This window comes from Silurus meridionalis, chromosome 3 (assembly GCF_014805685.1).
Source record: "Silurus meridionalis isolate SWU-2019-XX chromosome 3, ASM1480568v1, whole genome shotgun sequence".
NCBI lineage: Eukaryota > Metazoa > Chordata > Actinopteri > Siluriformes > Siluridae > Silurus > Silurus meridionalis.
Window position 1 is genome coordinate 26,228,097 of NC_060886.1, and position 19,306 is coordinate 26,247,402.

At 35.8% G+C, this 19,306-nt stretch overlaps 1 protein-coding gene across 1 annotated transcript in view; it reads left to right on the forward strand.

The window, feature by feature from the left end:
- Positions 1-13,027, forward strand: part of col6a3 (collagen, type VI, alpha 3) — a 38,304-nt gene extending 25,277 nt beyond the window's left edge. The window contains 20 exon segments of the mRNA XM_046845069.1: positions 808-870; positions 1,035-1,097; positions 1,308-1,358; positions 1,584-1,619; positions 1,729-1,791; positions 1,879-1,941; positions 2,192-2,224; positions 2,318-2,354; positions 2,446-2,457; positions 2,556-3,040; positions 3,184-3,286; positions 3,424-4,125; positions 4,206-4,284; positions 4,417-4,475; positions 4,592-4,852; positions 6,031-6,099; positions 9,467-9,652; positions 10,011-10,061; positions 10,867-11,055; positions 12,293-13,027. Of these exon segments, the coding sequence (XP_046701025.1) occupies positions 808-870; positions 1,035-1,097; positions 1,308-1,358; positions 1,584-1,619; positions 1,729-1,791; positions 1,879-1,941; positions 2,192-2,224; positions 2,318-2,354; positions 2,446-2,457; positions 2,556-3,040; positions 3,184-3,286; positions 3,424-4,125; positions 4,206-4,284; positions 4,417-4,475; positions 4,592-4,852; positions 6,031-6,099; positions 9,467-9,652; positions 10,011-10,061; positions 10,867-11,055; positions 12,293-12,336 (2,649 nt within the window). The 3' untranslated portion in view covers positions 12,337-13,027.
- Positions 13,028-19,306: the final 6,279 nt, after the last annotated feature.

Consider the following 19,306-nt stretch of genomic DNA (forward strand, 5'->3'; position numbering starts at 1 on the left):
TCAAGGAGCTCACTTTGTGTACAGGGGAACTGCCATGCTGGAACAGGTTTGGGTTTCCAAGTTCAAGTAAAGAGGAAATTTTAGTATAGCACATCCAATCTATAGCACATCCTATACAATTGAGTGCCTCCAGCTTTGTGGTAACAGTTTGGAAAAGAACCACATATAGCAGGAAAGGTCATGTGACCCAATACTTTTGTCAATATAGTGTACTTTTGACAGCAAGTAAACATTTTGTCCTCAAAGTCAACATGTTAGAAGCAGAAAAATTGTTAAGCATAAGAATTTGAGCGAGTTTTACAAGGGCCAAATTGTGATGGTTAGACAACTGGGTCAGTGCACCTCCAAAACTGCAGCTCTTGTGGGATGTTCCCAGTGTGCAACAGGCTCATTGATGCACGTGATGAGCAAAGGCTGGTCCGTGTGGTCTGATTCAACAGACGAGCTCCTGTAGATCAAATTGCTAAAGTTAATGCTCAACGGGTCACAACTGTTCTGACAGCAAAAGGGGGACCAACACAAATATTAAGCAGGTGGTCATAAAGTTATGCGAGGTCGATGTATGTTATATTCATCACACTGGAAGATTTTTCACCAATTTTTATATTTAATTTAGGTTTTAATTATATACATGGGTAAATCACTATGATAGCAGGTTTTAACAAACTTTTATGTTTGATGTCCACTTGAATTCTGTTGATTGCTGTTCTACATTAAAGGTGATGAAAAATTAATAACATGAATTACCTAGGGATTTTTTTTTACACCATGAAAAACTGCAATTGTAACAGGGATGTATGTTTTTAGGGCCCAGGAGGACCTCAAGGACCATCTGGGGAAAAGGGGAGACGAGGCGTTGTTGGTCGGAAGGTATGTCACATAGCTGCAAATGGAAAATGTACTGATATTTCATCTATGAATGATTCTAATCTAATAAATTACCTAATGATTTCATCCTGTGGATCCCGAAACTCACCCCAAAGCATTCACTGTATAGTTTTTTTGGGTGAGTAGTCTCTCTAATTTGATTGTAGGGTGAACCTGGAGAACCAGGACCTAAGGGTTCTATAGGACCACTTGGACCTCGAGGAGAACCTGTAAGTCTGTAAAACCATGTTCAGACATTTAAACATGTGATAGCAAACATTAAATTAGTAATGTATATTTTATTATAATGAGAATGGTGGAATATGTTACAGTAAGTAACACTGTATAAGTGGAACATTTGTATGTTCCATGATGTTACTTCATGTCTTTATTGACATGCCTCATATCAAAGTAGTTAAAATTAAATGTCATTTTACTAGGGAGAAGATGGGCGAGATGGCTTTGGAAAACCTGGTCCTGATGGAAGAAAGGTCTGTAAGACATAATTACATGCTTTTGCATGATTGTCAGCACCAGCTAATTTAATATAGGATGTTTTTCCTAAGAAATGCTAGAATTTTAAGGGGCAATAAACCATTAAAGAAATACAATTTTGTGTTTGTATACCTGTCTATAATTATATTAAATAGAGGAAATCATATGTAATACATGAAACACCATCAATTATTAAAAAAGTTAATGATGTGTTTTTACAGGGTGATCCGGGCTTCCCTGGATATCCAGGTCCGAAGGTAAGATCTGGTCATCACAACAAAGCTATAAGTGTTTTTCCCTGGCTGCTTAAATGTCTCTAAAATAGCACAAAGATTATAAACTAGTGGGTTTTTTCTTTGTTCACAGGGGGCATCTGGTGATCCTGGAACCAGTGGCGGACCAGGACCCAAAGGAAACAGTGGCCAGAGAGTGAGCTCTACAACTACTGCATATTTAATATATTTTTATATCTATTCTATATAGTATATGTAATAAATTGTGCACTTTATTTTCTAGGGTATTGCAGGAGGTGCTGGTGATCCTGGACCGAAGGGAGAGGTTGGCTATCCAGGACCTTATGTAAGTATTCTTCTTTAAATTAATGAATTTTATTATCAGTAAGGAAGTCAATTCATAGTGACTAATCAGGATGTTTTTTTAATGAATGTTGAATTGTATTGGAGCAAATTACAAACTATAAATTTGCAATCAGTACGCAAAGAGGGACAAGAAAAATGTTTTGGAATGTGACCAGTGCTGATTAAACAGATTAAACAGCCCTAAAACAGATAAAGAATTCTCTTGGAAAATAATGTTTTTGTTCACACAGGGCCAAAAGGGACCCAGAGGACCAGCTGAATCAGTAAGGATATGTCCTTATTTTAATTGAACTTTATGATAGTGGGAAAACATGGGAATTCTTTGCTAAACTACTACATCCGTTGTTTTTTTGCAGGCTTGTGCCTTGGTCAAGAAAATCAGAGATAACTGTCGTATGTATATAATATAGTAGTAGTATTACATTCCAAGAGTGTTTCTTGTTGTAAAAAAAAAATTAACCTGACTTTTTGTTTTCTTTTGTAGCATGCTGTTATGGTAAGTGAACCAGCACTTTAATTAAACACATAACAAGAACTGGCTTATTAGTTTTATAGGTTGACAATTCTCAAACCATGAAACTCTCTGTTCTTCAGGAGCTCTGGAATGTCCCCTGTATCCCACTGAGCTGGCCTTTGCCTTGGATACATCGACTGGGGTATCAAGGGCTAATTTTGATGTCATGAAAAACATCACACACAGTCTGGTGAATGGCATTACCATCACTGAGAGCAACTGTCCACGTGGAGCTCGAGTAGCCCTAACACTCTACAACAGTGAAGTCACCACTGACATACGCTTTTCGGATGCCATTAGGAAACGCATGTTGTTGGAACGAGTGCAAGGCTTGCAGTCTCTGAGAACAAATAAAAAGCGCAACCTGGAATCAGCTATGAACTTTTTGGCCCAAAACACCTTTAAGAGGGTGCGCAGTGGCTTCTTGGTGCGCAAGTTAGCTGTATTCTTTGTGAATGAACCTGTGGATTTTACAACAGAGTTCACAAATGCTGCTTTGCGACTCTACGATGCTGGAATCACTAGTGTCTTCCTCATGCCTCGTCCGACACAGAAATTCCTGCAGGTGGGGTCAGCACCAAAAACTCTTGGGACAATGCAAATAAATCTGTCCTAAGACAAATTATACACAAAGACATTATTAAGCTTGCTTGTTAAATGCACTCCAATTTTTTTTCCTAATTTTTCTTATATTGGTTTATCTTTCAGGTAAATAACACAATTTTAGCATATTTCAAAGACCTGCCCTCTTCAGGAAGTGCAAATATCAACACAATTATTAAGGAGATACATGACTGCCACATCTGCCTAGGTAAAGCTTTATCACATGCAGTGCATTTTAAAATAAAAAGCATCCACCTTTAAATACATGGCTTATGTACAGTAACCTAAAAACATATACCAACATTTAATGAACAGTGGTGTCACTGAAATGTTTTTTTTCTGCAGATATATGTACTCCTAATCAGCAATGTGATTATAGGCCTTCCGCAGGAAGTAGGGGAAGAAGGGCCTCAACCACAGACTTAGATGTTGATATGGCTTTCATCATTGACAGCTCTGAAAGCACTTGGCCGACTGTCTTTACAGAAATGCAACGATATATTGCTGACATGGTGAATCACCTGGAGATCTCAGCAGAACCAGCCACAAGTGCCAATCATGCTAGAGTAGCACTGGTTCAGCATTCCCCATATGAGTATTTGTACAATGATAGCAAGATACCTATTCGCATGGCATTTGGCCTGACAGACCACAAGTCAGTTCTTGATATCCAGAGCTTCTTACTGCACAAGGTGCAACAACTAGAAGGGGGTCGTGCTCTGGCAGCTGCACTAGAGAGTACAGTAGAGAATGTGTTTGAGAAAGCACCATATCCACGCCAACTGAAGGTGCTCGTTCTCCTTGTGACTGGACCAGTGGCAGAGAATGAAGAAAAACTGCTTAAGGCAGCCATTGATGTAAAATGTAAAGGTTATTTCATTGTGGTGATAGGAGTAGGTAAGCAGATCAGTGCCAGAGATGCTCGTATCCTGGCCCAGGTTGCTAGTGAACCTTCAGATGTATTTTACAAGAGTATAGATGGACCTCAAGGTTTCTACAATGATCAGCTTCAGAGGTTTGCCCAACTACTGCCCAAGTACCTTAGTTGTAAGTATAACTCTTTTGCAAAATTGAGAGTTAATGAGTAGTCATGTTTTTAATTTTACATTTTGAAACACACAACACAGTGAAGAATGCCTTCTACATGTCTGCTGAAATGTCAAAGCACTGCCAGTCGTACCAAAGTGACCAAGCAAGCACTTACAAGTAAGCCTTCTGACATTATTCCTAAGAGAAATAGTAATTTATGCCCATAAGATTCAGAATGTTAGAATTATTAACATTTTACTTATACAGCAGAATCCTTATATTCTACTTTTTTACAAAATTTTACTGTAGGAACAACAATAAACATGATGATCAGGGACAGAAGGAGGATAAGGAACAAAAGCTGAAAGGTTTGGTCATTATATTGATATTTTTTATATATATATATATATATATATATATATATATATATATATATATATATATATATATAAACCTGTCTAATCTGTATTTTTTGTGCTCCCAGAAATAAATGCTGAGGATCCACACCTAGTCAATGTCACTTCCAAAAGTTTCACTTTGTTATGGGTCAGTAATGATCCAAAAGCAATCCATGAAGTAACAGTGACTCACCTAAAGGATCATCGCTTAATACTGAAGAGGAACATGACCGGTCCCCATCTTACACTCCAAGACCTGGAACCCAGTCAAACCTATCACGTGGTAGTCATTAGCCACAGTCTTAAAGAAAAGGCTACCAGCACCTACAAAGGCATAATTACCACAAGTAAGCTTACGATCTGTACATTTTAATGCTGCTCTCAATATCTGCTGTCAAAGTAATTTTTGCATTTGATTCAAGTTTTATTTACAATACTTTGTACATTTTGTAAGTTAGTAAACTAAATGCGATGTATAAACTGCATGTATGGTATAAACCATTTCCATTTGTATTTTTCAAAACAAAACCCTAAATCTAATTTAATTTATCAATTTATTAGTACTTTACTCTCTCTCTCTCTCTCTCTCTCTCTCTCTCTCTCTCTCTCTCTCTCTCGGGTTAATAATTTTATAGGCAAATGTTTAACCAACTCTCACCAAATTACACTTTTGTGTAACTTTTGTTTTTAGTTTTTGTTTTTGTTGTAACGTCAAAAAGTGAATGCATTCTCTGCAGTATACTTTTATTTTATTTAAATATTTTGATATAAATATGTTTATTGAATCCATTCATTGTGGCATGTTCAAAAGTTTCGACACCCTAAAGCACTCTCCTTTTAAATTTAAGATATTATTAACAATCTTGCATGAACAGCATATTCGAAATTCGAAGTTCAGAACACTTGGAAAGCCAATCTCAAAGCTTTTGATAGTTTCCTTTTTTTATTTCGTTATCAGTACACAGCACCAAACTGCCTCGAGATTATTTATGCAAACTTCCTATGTTGACTTTTGTGATGAAATCACTTTCCTTTTGGTGACTCATTCTTTGGTGACTTGTGTTAAAACAAAAAACTATGAGCTGACAAAAGAGTGTTGCTGCACAGTTCCAACAATTTAATGTTCTGCAGATCAGATTTCTGCAAGCAACAACATAGTACTAAAGCACTCTTTTGTCAGCTCATAGTTTTTTGTTTTAACACAAGTTTTTAAGATTCAGACATTTTTTTAAATGGGGATGTAATATTAGTGAGAGGTTTTAATCTGACAACAGGCTTAAGGAGTTAACTAAATTCTATAATGTTTAACGCTCCAAAACTTTGCCTTAATTGTTTTACATTTAATAAAAAAGTATGTTTGCATAATATTTGCAGAACATATTATGTTTTAAAATATTTGATAATATTTACTTATTTTCACTTTAAGAAAAATACTGTTATAAGGCCAGGGGTGCCCAAACCATTGAAAACAACTATGCACCATTGTTAGGTTTATGCTGTAAATGAGAAAATATGTTTTTAACAGAGGCAGAACATCTTGCCACAAGTTCCATAGGTGAACTGACTACATCTCCACTGAGCAAACCAGAAATTGGTGAGTAAATTTAACTTTATGGTCAGTATTAGCTTTTTCTTATAATAATAAATGGATATATATAATATACATACACATAAATATAAAATATATAATATAATAATGTGGCATTCTTCACTATAAATAACACCAAGATTGTCTTTCTGGACAGATTTTCTGAACAGTTAGATTCACTGAGATCCGAAGTAATTAAAACAAATATTTTTGCAAATCATTATTTATGTTGCAATCTCTCACTGCTGCGGCCCGGGTTCGATCCCCGGTCAGGGAACCAACCCCAGCCATTAGGGTTGCACAAGCCTTAGTGCTGGTCCCAAGCCCGGATAAATGGGGAGGGTTGCGTTAGGAAGGGCATCCAGCGTAAAAACATGTGCCAAATCAAACATGCAGATGGTCCGCTGTGGCGACACCTAACGGGAGAAGCCGAAAGATTATTTATGTTGCAATGTGTATAATTTTATTTAACCTTTTATAAAGCAGCATCTATGGAAATAAAATGTAATGTATAGTGCTTAAAACACGTTACAGGCTAGAAAGAAGCTGTTGAAAGATAAAGTTTGTGAACCCCTTTGAAATTACATGGATACTTACATTGAATTATCATGTAGTCTTATTTTCAGGTAGGTCACAATATAGAAAATTTGACTAAACTAATAACACACATAGAGTGGTGTTTTTTTTCAGAGCTTTATTGCAAAAAATCAGGTAAACCTCTGAGTTCACAATTTTGCCAGTTGCTAATTCGAGTCAGGTGTTCAGTTCAGGAGTTGAGACTGGAAGTTTGTGTTACACGGCTGCTTTGCTCTTTAAATAGAGGCAAAACGTCTGGTTACTGACAAATCTCTTTTTCTCAAGAACCCCGAGAATCCAATCAGCTTTTGTAGGACCTCAGAATACAGATTATAATGATGCATAAACCTGGATAAAAAAACTAAAATTTTTAAAGACCTGGATGATCATTGATCCATAATGACACAAACTGTTGAAGGTCACACCAAAGCTCTATGAGCAGCCCTGAAAGAGGTAAAAAAAAAAAAAAACCTGCATCAAGGCATACAGGATGATATCAAGGCAACAGTTAATGACTTCAAGAGAGCCCAGACCTTAACCCAGTTAAGATGTTGTGGAATAACCTCAATATGTTTTTTAAATTATGAAGGCCAAAAAATACTCATTATTTAAAACAGTTTTGTACAGAGGAATGGTCTAAAATTCTCTCCTCATCATTATTCGTCATTAAGCAGCTACAGGAAATATTGGCGGATATTGCGAATAAAGATTTGTAAAATGCTACTCTTTATGTGTTATTAGTTTAACTAGCTTGTGACTGTCTAGAATTATGACAGATGATGATCAAACCACTTTCGATGACTAACCAATACAATCCCAAACTTTTCCCCAAATTGTTAAAAGATGATTTTATCACATTTTAAAACTTCAGAATTAAAACCCAAATCGCATCAAGTTAATACATCACCAGAATTCATGATGTATTAGAGATTCATTTTAGCAATTTTATCTGTGGTTTATTTTGTTTGCGAAAAAGTTTACAACAAAAACATTTGCTTTTCATATCATGTCTACTTATTTTACAAAGAAAACTTTTCATTGTTTTGGTAGCCATCTTCTTCTCAACTAAGAAAATGCTTACTTCCTCTCTCAGAGAAAGGTTTTTATATATTTACTTGCTAAATGACCATCATGATCAGTGGAAGAGTGACTTCCCAAACTACAGCAGTTTCTTAACAGTTTCCTATAAGCTTTATAGGTTCTTGAAATCTGTGTGTAAAATCAAATTCTGCCTGAAACGCAAATAATTCATAGCAGTTAATAACAATACATCAGCATGTTTATTATATAAATTAATTTGCACTATATAATGCAATATAACTTTTCTTGACTTTCCCACCAGCTGTGTTCTGTGGTAAAGGCATTAGGCATACCAAAGCAGTAAGGTCATTCCACACATGGATCAACACCACATTAGCCTATCACCAAATTTTTTTCTTTTGGAAAACAGAAATGCAAAAATGTCCCACTACCTTTGCACACATCACTACCACTACCACTAACATGTTACAGCAATAACCTAAAAAAATCTTTAATCTTTGTAAGCTGCATGCACTACGTCCTCTAATTATCTACAATAAACAAACACAAAAGTCAAATGAGTTGCAGGTGGTGGGTTTGCTGCATGATTTACATAGCTTTAGCTAAAGGATACAATTTTTTTGCATTTTTGCAAAAGGAAACAATTATTCTTCTTGTTTTTAAACTGTCATGTGATCAGGTGGTTTGAGATGAGCTGAATGTCTAGACACTTTCAATATTGTGAAATGTTTTAGACACACTTATTTGTACGATTTGCACCACCTTCTTTATTGTTTGCTATATGCTATGATTATAAGACATTTTGAGTGTGAGATATATCCTATCATATGATAGATTCTAATTTCAGCTTTCATTTCCTGATATTTCTTTTATCTGGGTGATAACAATCTAGCAGACCACTCTATTTTAGTGATGTATTTTAGTGCCATATTTTAGTGATTTTAATAATACTTAATATTTGGTTGCAATTTAATGGTTTGCAATATTACATTAAGCATAAACAAATTGGTGGTCCTGTGATGCCATTCTTTTCTCCAATAGATCGCTCTCTGGTCATCATATTGGGTTATAATTAACAAATGCAGTTTTCACAGGCGAAAGCATGGTTGAACAACCGAGCATATGTTTAGATATTTATAATGCCTAATAATCTAACTCTTAATTATTTATTAAACACTTGTTAGTTCTGTGTTCCAATGTTTTTTGAACACTTGAAAAATGGGTATGTCCGAACATAGGTGTTTTGTTTAGTACCTATTTCTAAAAATAAAAGCGGACTTCTTATCTCAATAATCTTTTTTACCGAAAAACCCCAAAATGTCTTTGGTGTATAGCAAAAATTAAATAATTTTTTAAATCAACCTTCCATTAAAATATTTTTGGAGAGGACTGTATGTGTATATGTTTCAGTTTTTATTTCATGTTTCTCTAATCTTTTTGTACAAACATAGGTCAGGATTTAAGTGTGGTTAAATTCATATGTTTAATCAAATAAGTTATTCAAATAATGTTTGATTATGGAAAATTAGAATGGCATGTTTTCTATAGAAAAGTATGGTAGAATGTAGCTCCTCTACTGAAAACCTAATGAAACAGTTACATTATGCTAACATAAGATTAGCATTTCAGCTCATCTAAATGCACACGCTTGTAATATTTGTCTTTAAATGTCCTTCATATTGAAAAACTCAGCTGACATCACTAACACACTCCTTTTCATAATCTACTGTAACACCTACTTTTTTGCATGTTCTAGTTAATGAGTTTGCAGACCCATGCTCACTTGACTTTGACACTGGACTACCATGCAAAGACTATGAGGCTAAGTGGTACTTTGACAAAAAGAATGGATTCTGTACCCGCTTCTGGTATGGAGGTTGTGGAGGCAATGAAAATAGGTTTGAGACTGAGGCACAATGCCTTAAACACTGCTTCAATAAAGGTAGGTGTTTTGCCCCACAGAACCAAGTGCTTCAGGGTCTACAGCCTTAGGGAAATGCACTGAGATTTTGGAAGGCCTTACTTGATGAATATACAGTTAAAAATACATGGGTGTTTTTGAACAGTGACATAATTGTGTCAAAGCAGCATAAGAGAGCAAAAACGCACTTAAATTAAATTTACTAAACGTAATTGCCATTGCAATAACACTGCAGCAACTCAGATGGGCCAGTGTAAATGTAAGGCCCATTTAAGGGACGTTAGTCTCCCTGAAACGTCAAAATATTTTCTTCTGGTATTTCTCTAATCTTTCTAATATCAAAAGAATTTTTTTTTATAATTATTTTCTTACTCCACAGTGGACCAGCAAAGTGTTGAAACAATCAAACCACAGGACATACCAGTTTCAGGTTAGGATTTCTCTCCCAGTTACAATTATCATTTATGGCAATTGGAAAATCATTGTGTCTTTATACACACGTTATAACCATGCATATCAAATAATTAAGTGATAGCATAGTGCATTTACACAGAAGTTTTTCTTTTGATTACATGAGTGCTATTTATGGCATGTAAAATCAAAAGAAAACGTGCTTTTATGATGTTTTTTTGAAGTTTGCATACGTTTCTGGTGTCATTCTGTTTATATAATATGGGCTTTGAAATTAGAATGTTTCATAAAACTAAAATGTTTCACTTCAATTTTTCTAAAAGATTAGTTGTATAGTGTTCTCTTTTCTTTTTTTTTAACGAAGTTTGAAGTGTTATTTCTTGAGTAATTTAGTCTCTATGGAAGAAATTATTTTGGAGCCACCATGAATTTCCACAGCTAACAATAAGCCCTATGTGCTCTCATTCATCATATAAATGTTTATTGCTTGTGGAAAAAAATAACGGCTGCTCACTGAAAAGACCGTTTTTAGGGGATGGGACGATATACATCATATGTTGAGAACATTTCAGAAGTGGTAAGAATTAGTCCGTTTTGTTTAAGGAGTAGGAGGGAAAAACATTGAGGTCATCTTCTCACAGTAATTTCCAGTCTTCCATTTCTTGAAAGAGAGCTAATCCTAAAATCATTTTCTGTGGTTATTCAGCACAACATTTATAGTGACATTGTAATGCAAACCCATTGGCCCATATTTTGTGGTGAACTTGTTAAAGCTATCACTGTTTGTAATACTCACTTTTCTCTGTTCTGCTCTCTTTAAACAGCTGCCCAAACGTCAGTGTTGGACATCTGTAAACTTTCCAAGGATGAAGGTACATGTGCTAAGTTTGTACTTAAATGGCATTATGACTCCGTCAGCAAGAGCTGTACACGATTCTGGTATGGAGGCTGTGGTGGCAACCTCAATCGTTTTGACACACAACAGGAGTGTGAAAAAGCATGTGGAAATGCCGGTGAGATATACCACATTGATCTTTAACTGACTGAATTGTGTAAATGTAAATATTTTTTCCTAAAATCATTAAAAAGAAATATCTTTGTTATCATAAGCGTATAATAGGAAATATAAAATAGATGTGTTTTTTACTGTTTTTTTGCATGAGATTTATAATGTATATGTTATGGTGTGAGATTTATATCAAGAGTGCACTTTTAATTTACTGACAAAGATATGCTGAAATCAGAAATTGCACTGGCCTCTCTTTCCAAAACTCTGGCTGATTCATTTTTATCAGCATTTCATTCAGCATGTAAACCTGAATGAAATACTTTTGCTTTAGCTTTCATAGAAATCAAAAAATATTGAAACAATGCTGTGACCAGTTGCAATAACATTAGAGTTTAGAGTCATTATTTTTTAGAAGGATCTTAAGATTTGGAGAATTCTAAGCAATTCAACTGGTAAACTGATCACTAACTCTTACTCTTAATAAGAAAAAGAACAAAGATTACTGAAAAAGATCCATTTAGGTACAATATTTAATTTCATATCTCCATTAATCTGGTCTTGTTAACATTTGTTTTACTTGTTTAGATGGGAACTAAAACATGAAAGAAAAGTGCTGCTTACACTGATTATATTTGCTATGGATATGATTTGTTCAATGCACATACATTTCCACTCTTGTGCAGCAGAAAGCAAACACAGAGCCACTGGTAGTATAATTAATTCCACACAGCAGCACATTTTTTTCTGTTTAGCCTGGACGTGATACAGTTTGGACAAAGTGAGTCAGATATAAAAGCTGTGGAAGTGTTTCCAGGTTGGCAGGACATTTGCATGTGCACACGTGTTGTCTATGAAAAAGTGAAGTTTTATAATTTCACAATTTCATAGACAATAACAAGTCACATATATTTGGAACCGCATGAAAAACATAAACTTAAAAGGTCATTTCAAATGAAAAGTTACATATACAGATATTTCAACAAAATCATGAGTGGAAGGTCTCCAATGGTTTGGTTATAATTTACTATTAGTTTTAATACTTTCTAAGCTCTTTGTGCTAACCGAATATAATAATTACTTTAGGAATGTACTGTACCGTGTATATATATATATATATATATATATATATATATATATATATATATATATATATATATATATATATATATTTGATTTTTTTTTTTTAAATAAAAGTTGCTACATGAGCAAATCATAATGATTTTTTTTTTCTTTTTCAACAGTCACTGTTGAGCAGGCACAAGTCATTGCTGCAGTGAGGACATGAAGGCACACTGATGATTCAAGGTTCACCTCTGAGGGAAAAATGATTAAAAAAAACCAAGCTGCCTGCACTGGATTCTGCCAGAGGAACCTTTATAATAGGCATTTTAATTTCTTTTCCTTCTTTTTTTTTTTTTTGGAAAAAATGCCAAAGATGTTGTTGCATGATATTTTTGTACTGGTGCTAGATAGCATTTTTGTGTGTTTGTACGTTGTACAGTATATTTCCCCCAAATACAGTACAATGCCTTAATTAGTTAAATAAAAGAAAGCAAGAAAGAAAAAGAAGATATTTTGTTATTGCTGTTTTTTTTTTTTCATTTACATATATGAACTGCTTGATGAAAGCTTATCATTCTATCTTCTGGTGGTTATTGGGATCATCTTGTTTTTTATTGTTGTTGTTTTTGCTGTTGGTAGTGTTTTTTGCTTAGTTTTTAGTCATTAATGTTTGTTTTAACACACAAAGACATTCTCAAGTCCCCTTATTACGCTTTCACTGCTTGTTTGCACAATGCCTTATTTGTATTCTGTGTTGGAACCACATTCATTCATAAATTATCAAAATGTTTTCATTGAAAAAACCCTCTCTGAATGTTGTAATAGGTGTTTAACTGAATTTGGCAACATCAAACTGTATAAATTTTTGGTAAATAATGTGCAACATGCAAAAAACAGTAAAAAGTCAAAACTGATCTAGAGTAATCTACTTATTTTTGTTGTGTGTGTGTGTGTGTATGTGTGTGTAAGGTACATCATTGTGTTTCACAAAGAAATCAGAAGACATTAATAAATTAGTACTTCTATGATACCCAGCCTAGATTTTTTTTTTTTTTAGACTAGTGGGAGTTGCCTTCAGGGTTTGGGAAATCTGTAACACAGCAAACCTCAGACAGGATAAGAGTGCCTTTTACCATTACTGTGTATTAGATGGCCTGTTTAAGAACTGTGGAACAAATCTGTTCCACAGCATGTGTTGAGCTAGACTGCGAAAGGAGTGACCTGCTTTAAATGGAATGCCCTTTTATGGTGAACACTTTGGACTTGGCTCTGGAACTTTGCAAAAAAAAAAAAAAAGTGATGGATGAAAGCCAGATGGAGTTTACAGGGAGAAAAAAATTGAATGGAAAAAACATTTATTTTAAAATCTATTGTATAGTGTATTTCCCACTGATTATTCTTCGAGCATTTATTTATTTGGGACGATTTGCTGGAAAAGATTGTTTTTAACCAAACCCACATCCTGGATTTTCTCTCATCTTCAAAAGTATGCATGCTTGTCCATGCATAAAAAAACTTAAAACCGACAGTTTTTGGTAAATGATAGTTTCAGACTGTCCAAATTTAGTCTTTAGTAAAACAATGCAAAAATCTCCAAAAATGTAGCCGTTAATATTTAGCATTTATACATTCGCTAGTGGTGCCAATACCTTTAGTCATAGCCAAAAGTATTATATTAATGCATATTATACACATATCTTTCACTTCTTCTCCACCTTTCTCACTCATAAGAGTGTTCTAGACATAAAACACGTCAAATGTTAAATTACTAAAACTACTAAAAATATAAATACTCCTTTTTACTTAGCTGAACTGTTCAGTATTCCCACACTCTTGATGCTTCCAAGTCAACTGTGAAGTTGAATAAGTTCAGCAGGCCCTGGGTCTGCCCTGCGGTCCTCTTCCACTAGGACATGCCAAATGCAGATTTACAAGAATACACAACCATCTCATTTGTTCCTCCTGATTCGGAGCAGCAGCACCATGTACACACTAGGAAAAATCAAACATAGTTAAGATGCTTAACTGCATGTTTTTAGACAATCAGAGTAAACCAGAGAATGCACACAACCTACACTAACACTAACGAGAAATCAGGGTTGAACCTAGAACACTGGAACTATGAGGTTTTAACTGTATCTAAGCAACACCATGCCACCCACAAATCAAAATAAAGTAAATATTGAAAAGCAGTGGCTTGCATAGGGCTAGCAGTCCTTCTCCGCTGGCCTACACACTATCACAATCACTGGATCAAGTTTTAATAGTTAGTGTTCATTATTATAGGTTAAATCATTCCAAATAGTCTATTGTCTTCTTTTCTCTCAAGTATGTTGCTCCAAGTAGTGTCTATTTACATTAGAGTTTCTATCCAATCAGACATATTATGTGATGTAAGGTCTTTAAAAATCATGGCACCTGGTAGTGTAAAATACATGAAAACTAAGATGTTGTTTAAACCAATCAGGTTTTGATTTGGTGGCAATAAGGCCATCTAGCAGGTGACATCTGCGTTTTTACAGCCTTTGATTGAGAGCACACTATCCAGCCTGCATCTGTAGCAAACTGCACAAGCTCAAATATATTTATGCGGAATTAGTCGCTGTTGGTTTTTTTAAATGAACAATGGCTGACAGAGGAGAATTAATTGATTTATTCTCAGGTACATTTACAAGAGCATTTATAAGACAGAATTTTTTTTAAGAAAAACTGGACATTGTGAGGAAAGTTCAAAACCCAATTTATACTTTTATGTTTTCTTTTCTGTAAATTTTTTTTTGTTTCACATCCCTATAAATACAGTAATGCATGGAGAAATGCATAAAAATAGCCAGAAAATCCAGGGTCAATCTATAAGGTCAATATTTATGCTTCTGCTTTAAACAATATATGCTGGCAGCACATCTGTGGCTAAAGTGAAAGGAGACAGGTTGAATTTTGTTCATTGGGTTTCCACATAATATCAATGTTTTCTATACCCGTGGCATCGTAATGATCTTATTTATAGGTCAACTGAATCGGGTAGGACACACAGTTGAAGGCCTAGCTGTGAATTGCATGGCCTACCACTTATGAAAAGAGAAAAAACTAAGACAAATTTTAAAAAAGTAACAAAATATGTTGTATTGTATGTAAATATATATATTCTGACAATGATATAATTGGACTTTTCAACATATAAATAATTCTGCTATTGAAAACAATTGTTTTAATAACAAAATATACTCATGCTCTACAGAGCCTGCCAAAAGTTTGGAAACACATTTGGTTTTTGAAACAAATGCTTGTTTCTTTTGGTTATATTGCACAAACAAGGCAAAACACACACAAAACTTAGACAAGTGGTAAATACTTATTTTAAGAAATAGGAGTATCATAGGGTGATGTATAAGAGTGGAGGAAGGTGCACAAAGGTGGACAATGTTCTATGCAGGAGATGCAACCTGAAAGAGATGTTGGCAGGGAACAGTGTAGCTAGACATCATAAGATGGTGGTCTGTAAGATGGCTTTGGAGTTGAAGAAGAGGAAAAGGAGAGTGAGGACAGAAAGAAGAATAAGATGGTGGAAACTAAAGGAGGAAGACTGTAGTGTGAGATTCAGGGAAGAGGTCAGACAGGGGCTTGGTGGTGGTGAAGAGGTGCTGGATAATTGGGCAACTACTGCAGAAGTGATAAGGGAGACAGCTAGAAAGGTACTTGCACTGAGCACTGAGCCAGATCAGCGCACACAAAGCCGCTGGACCAGACAACATCCCTGGACGCATACTCAGGGCATGTGCTGAGCAGTTCGCTGGGGTCTTTACTGAAATCTTCAGCCTGTCTCTTGCCCAAGCAGCTGTTCCCACTTGCTTTAAATGCACCTTCATTATTGCCAGTGCCAAAACACTCAAACCCAACGTGCCTGAACAACTACCGCCCTGTGGTACTGACACCCATTGTCATGAAGTGCTTGAGCGGCTGGTGTTGGCACACCACATTAGACCCTCACCAGTTTGCCTACCCCAGCAATAGGAGCACAGAAGATGCAGTTTACATGGCACATGGCTTGCAGCATTCTTAAGGACTCCTCTCATCCCGCCCATAGAATGTTTTCTCTTCTGCCCTCCGGCAGGCGTTTCAGGTGCCTCCAGACCAGGACCAGCCGACTAAAGAACAGCTTTTTTCCTAGAGCTGTCTCTTTACTGAACTCTGCCCCTCGCTGATACACTACCACATTCCCCCCACACCTCACACTTCGTTATTTCGCTAATGGACTGTCTACACAAAAACTTATGCTCACTTAGACACTTGCTTATTTCTTACCTCACACTTTATTATTGCATTAATGGACTGGTTACACAAAACTTTGCTCATTTGCACACTGCTCACTTTGTATTGGTGCTCACCATTAACTTATTACCACTGTATATATACCCGTTTTCTGTTTATAGTAATAGCATTATATTATGTTCTCCGTTCACATCTGTAAATCATGTTCATAGTACATATATATTTATCTGTATATTATTGTTCATCTGTAAATCAAGTTCACAGTACATATATAAAGCATAAGGAGAAAAAGGTTGGCCAATCAGGATAAGATAGACAGAGTGATGAGAAAATTAGGCAGGAGTACAAGGAGATAGTTATGTGAGATGTGCAGACCTGCAGTAACTACAGAGGAATAATGTTGATCAGTCACACCATAAAGTTATGGGAAAGAGTATAGAGAAGGTCAGAAGGAGTTGCATTGTGTGTTTGTGGATTTAGAGAAAGCGTACGACAGAGTACCGAGAGAGGAGTTGTGGTATTGAATGAGGAACTCAGGTGTGTCAGAGAAGTATGTGAGGGTGGTGCAGGACATGTATGAGGACAGTGTTACAGCAGTGAAGTGTGCAGTAGGAACGACAGACTGGTTCAAGGTGGAGGTTGGATTTGTTTAATCAAGAAATAACTTGCAACAGTGGAGAACCTCTACAGGAGTGGTAGGCCAACCAAAATTTCTCCAAGAGCACAACCAGAGTCATCCAGGAGCCTATAAAAGAACCCAGAACAACATCTATAATAATAACCAAGATGGTGGCACGTGCACAACGCAAGGCCCAGCGTCTCGCTAGATCACTACAAAACAAACACAAAACAAAACACTATATAACCTCTGTACAATACATGTACATATTACATAGTATTTTTTTTACTCCTCAGTACATATACAGTTGTGTTCAAAATTATTCAACCCCCAATGCTGTAAATGGTTTTAGGGAATTTAGTGTACATTTGTAATTGTATTCAGAATGAAATCCTACAAGGACTTCTTAAAGAACCATATGCAACTAAAATGACATCAATTAGTTTTGTAATACAGTAGTAAATGTTTCTTTTGTGAATTCTTCATTGACATAATTATTCAACCCCTTAAAGACTACCACTCTGAAGAACAGAGGTTCAATGAAGTGTTTTCAATCAGGTATTGAAAACACCTGTGGATATCAGGGAGCAGCAAGAAAGCCTAATAAGCACCAATTAGGCAGCTTTAAAATGACTGTGATACTCAGCTCCTTCTAGACATTTACTGGTGTGGTTACAAACATGGTGAGGTCAAGAGAATGGTCCAGGAAGACAAGAGAACAGGTGATTACTCTTCACAGGAAGGGCAATGGCTATAAGAAGATTGCAAAGATGTTAAACATACCAAGAGACACCATAGGAAGCATCATTCGCAAATTCAAGGCAAAGGGCACTGTTGAAACGCTACCTGGTCGTGGCAGAAAGAAGATGCTGACTTTGACTGCTGTGCGCTACCTGAAGCGTAGAGTGGAGAAAAGTCCCCGTGTGACTGCTGAGGAACTGAGAAAAGATTTGTCAGATGTGGGTACTGAAGTTTCTGCTCAGACAATACGGCGCACCCTGCGTAATGAAGGCCTCCATGCCAGAACTCCCAGGCGCACCCCCTTGCTGTCCCCAAAGAATAAGAAGAGTCGACTGCAGTATGCCAAAAGTCATGTGGACAAACCACAGAAGTTTTGGGATAGTGTTCTGTGGACTGATGAAACAAAATTAGAACTGTTTGGGCCCATGGATCAACGCTATGTTTGGAGGAGGAAGAACAAGGCCTATGAAGAAAAGAACACCTTGCCTACTGTGAAGCATGGCGGGGGGTCAATCATGCTTTGGGGCTGTTTTGCTTCTGCAGGTACTGGGAAGCTTCAGCGTGTGCAAGGTACCATGAATTCTCTTCAGTACCAGGAGATATTGGATGACAATGTGATGCAGTCCGTCACAAACCTGAGGCTTGGAAGACGTTGGACCTTTCAACAGGACAATGATCCCAAGCATACCTCCAAGTCCACTAGAGCATGGTTGCAGATTAAAGGCTGGAACATTTTGAAGTGGCCATCGCAGTCACCAGACTTAAATCCGATTGAGAACCTCTGGTGGGACTTAAAGAAAGCAGTTGCAGTGCGCAAGCCTAAGAATGTGACTGAACTGGAGGCTTTTGCCCATGATGAATGGGCGAAGATACCCGTAGATCGCTGCAAGACACTTGTGTCAAGCTATGCTTCACGCTTAAAAGCTGTTATAACTGTAAAAGGATGTTGTACTAAGTACTAAGATTGAATGTCACTTGGGGTTGAATAAAACTGATAATGATGTGAGCTCAGAAAAGACATTTGTGGTTATTTCATTATAAATGTTATGTTATATTTGTCTGACCTACACGTGCCTCTTTGATTTAATTGTAAGCAGGATGACTGAATGATCATAATCAATGTCAAACCGACCAAAACAATCAATTTCAGTGGGGTTGAATAATTTTGAACACAACTGTATTTATATATATATATATATATATATATATATATATATATATATATATATATATATACAGTTGTATATATATATATATATACATATATATATATATATATATATATATATATATATATATATATATATATATATATATATATATATATATATATATATATATATATATATATATATATAAGTACTTATCTTATATATGTATAAGACTGTTTAGTCAGCTTGCTAACTCCTTAAATGCCATAATCTTTTAATCTTGTAACCTTTTACTTCTGCACATTCCTCTTCAATGCCATAGCCTTAGAACCATTTCTGTAATTCTGTCATTCTTAATGATGTCCACACATCTCTGCACTGTTATAAACTTTATATTTATCCACTGTATATGC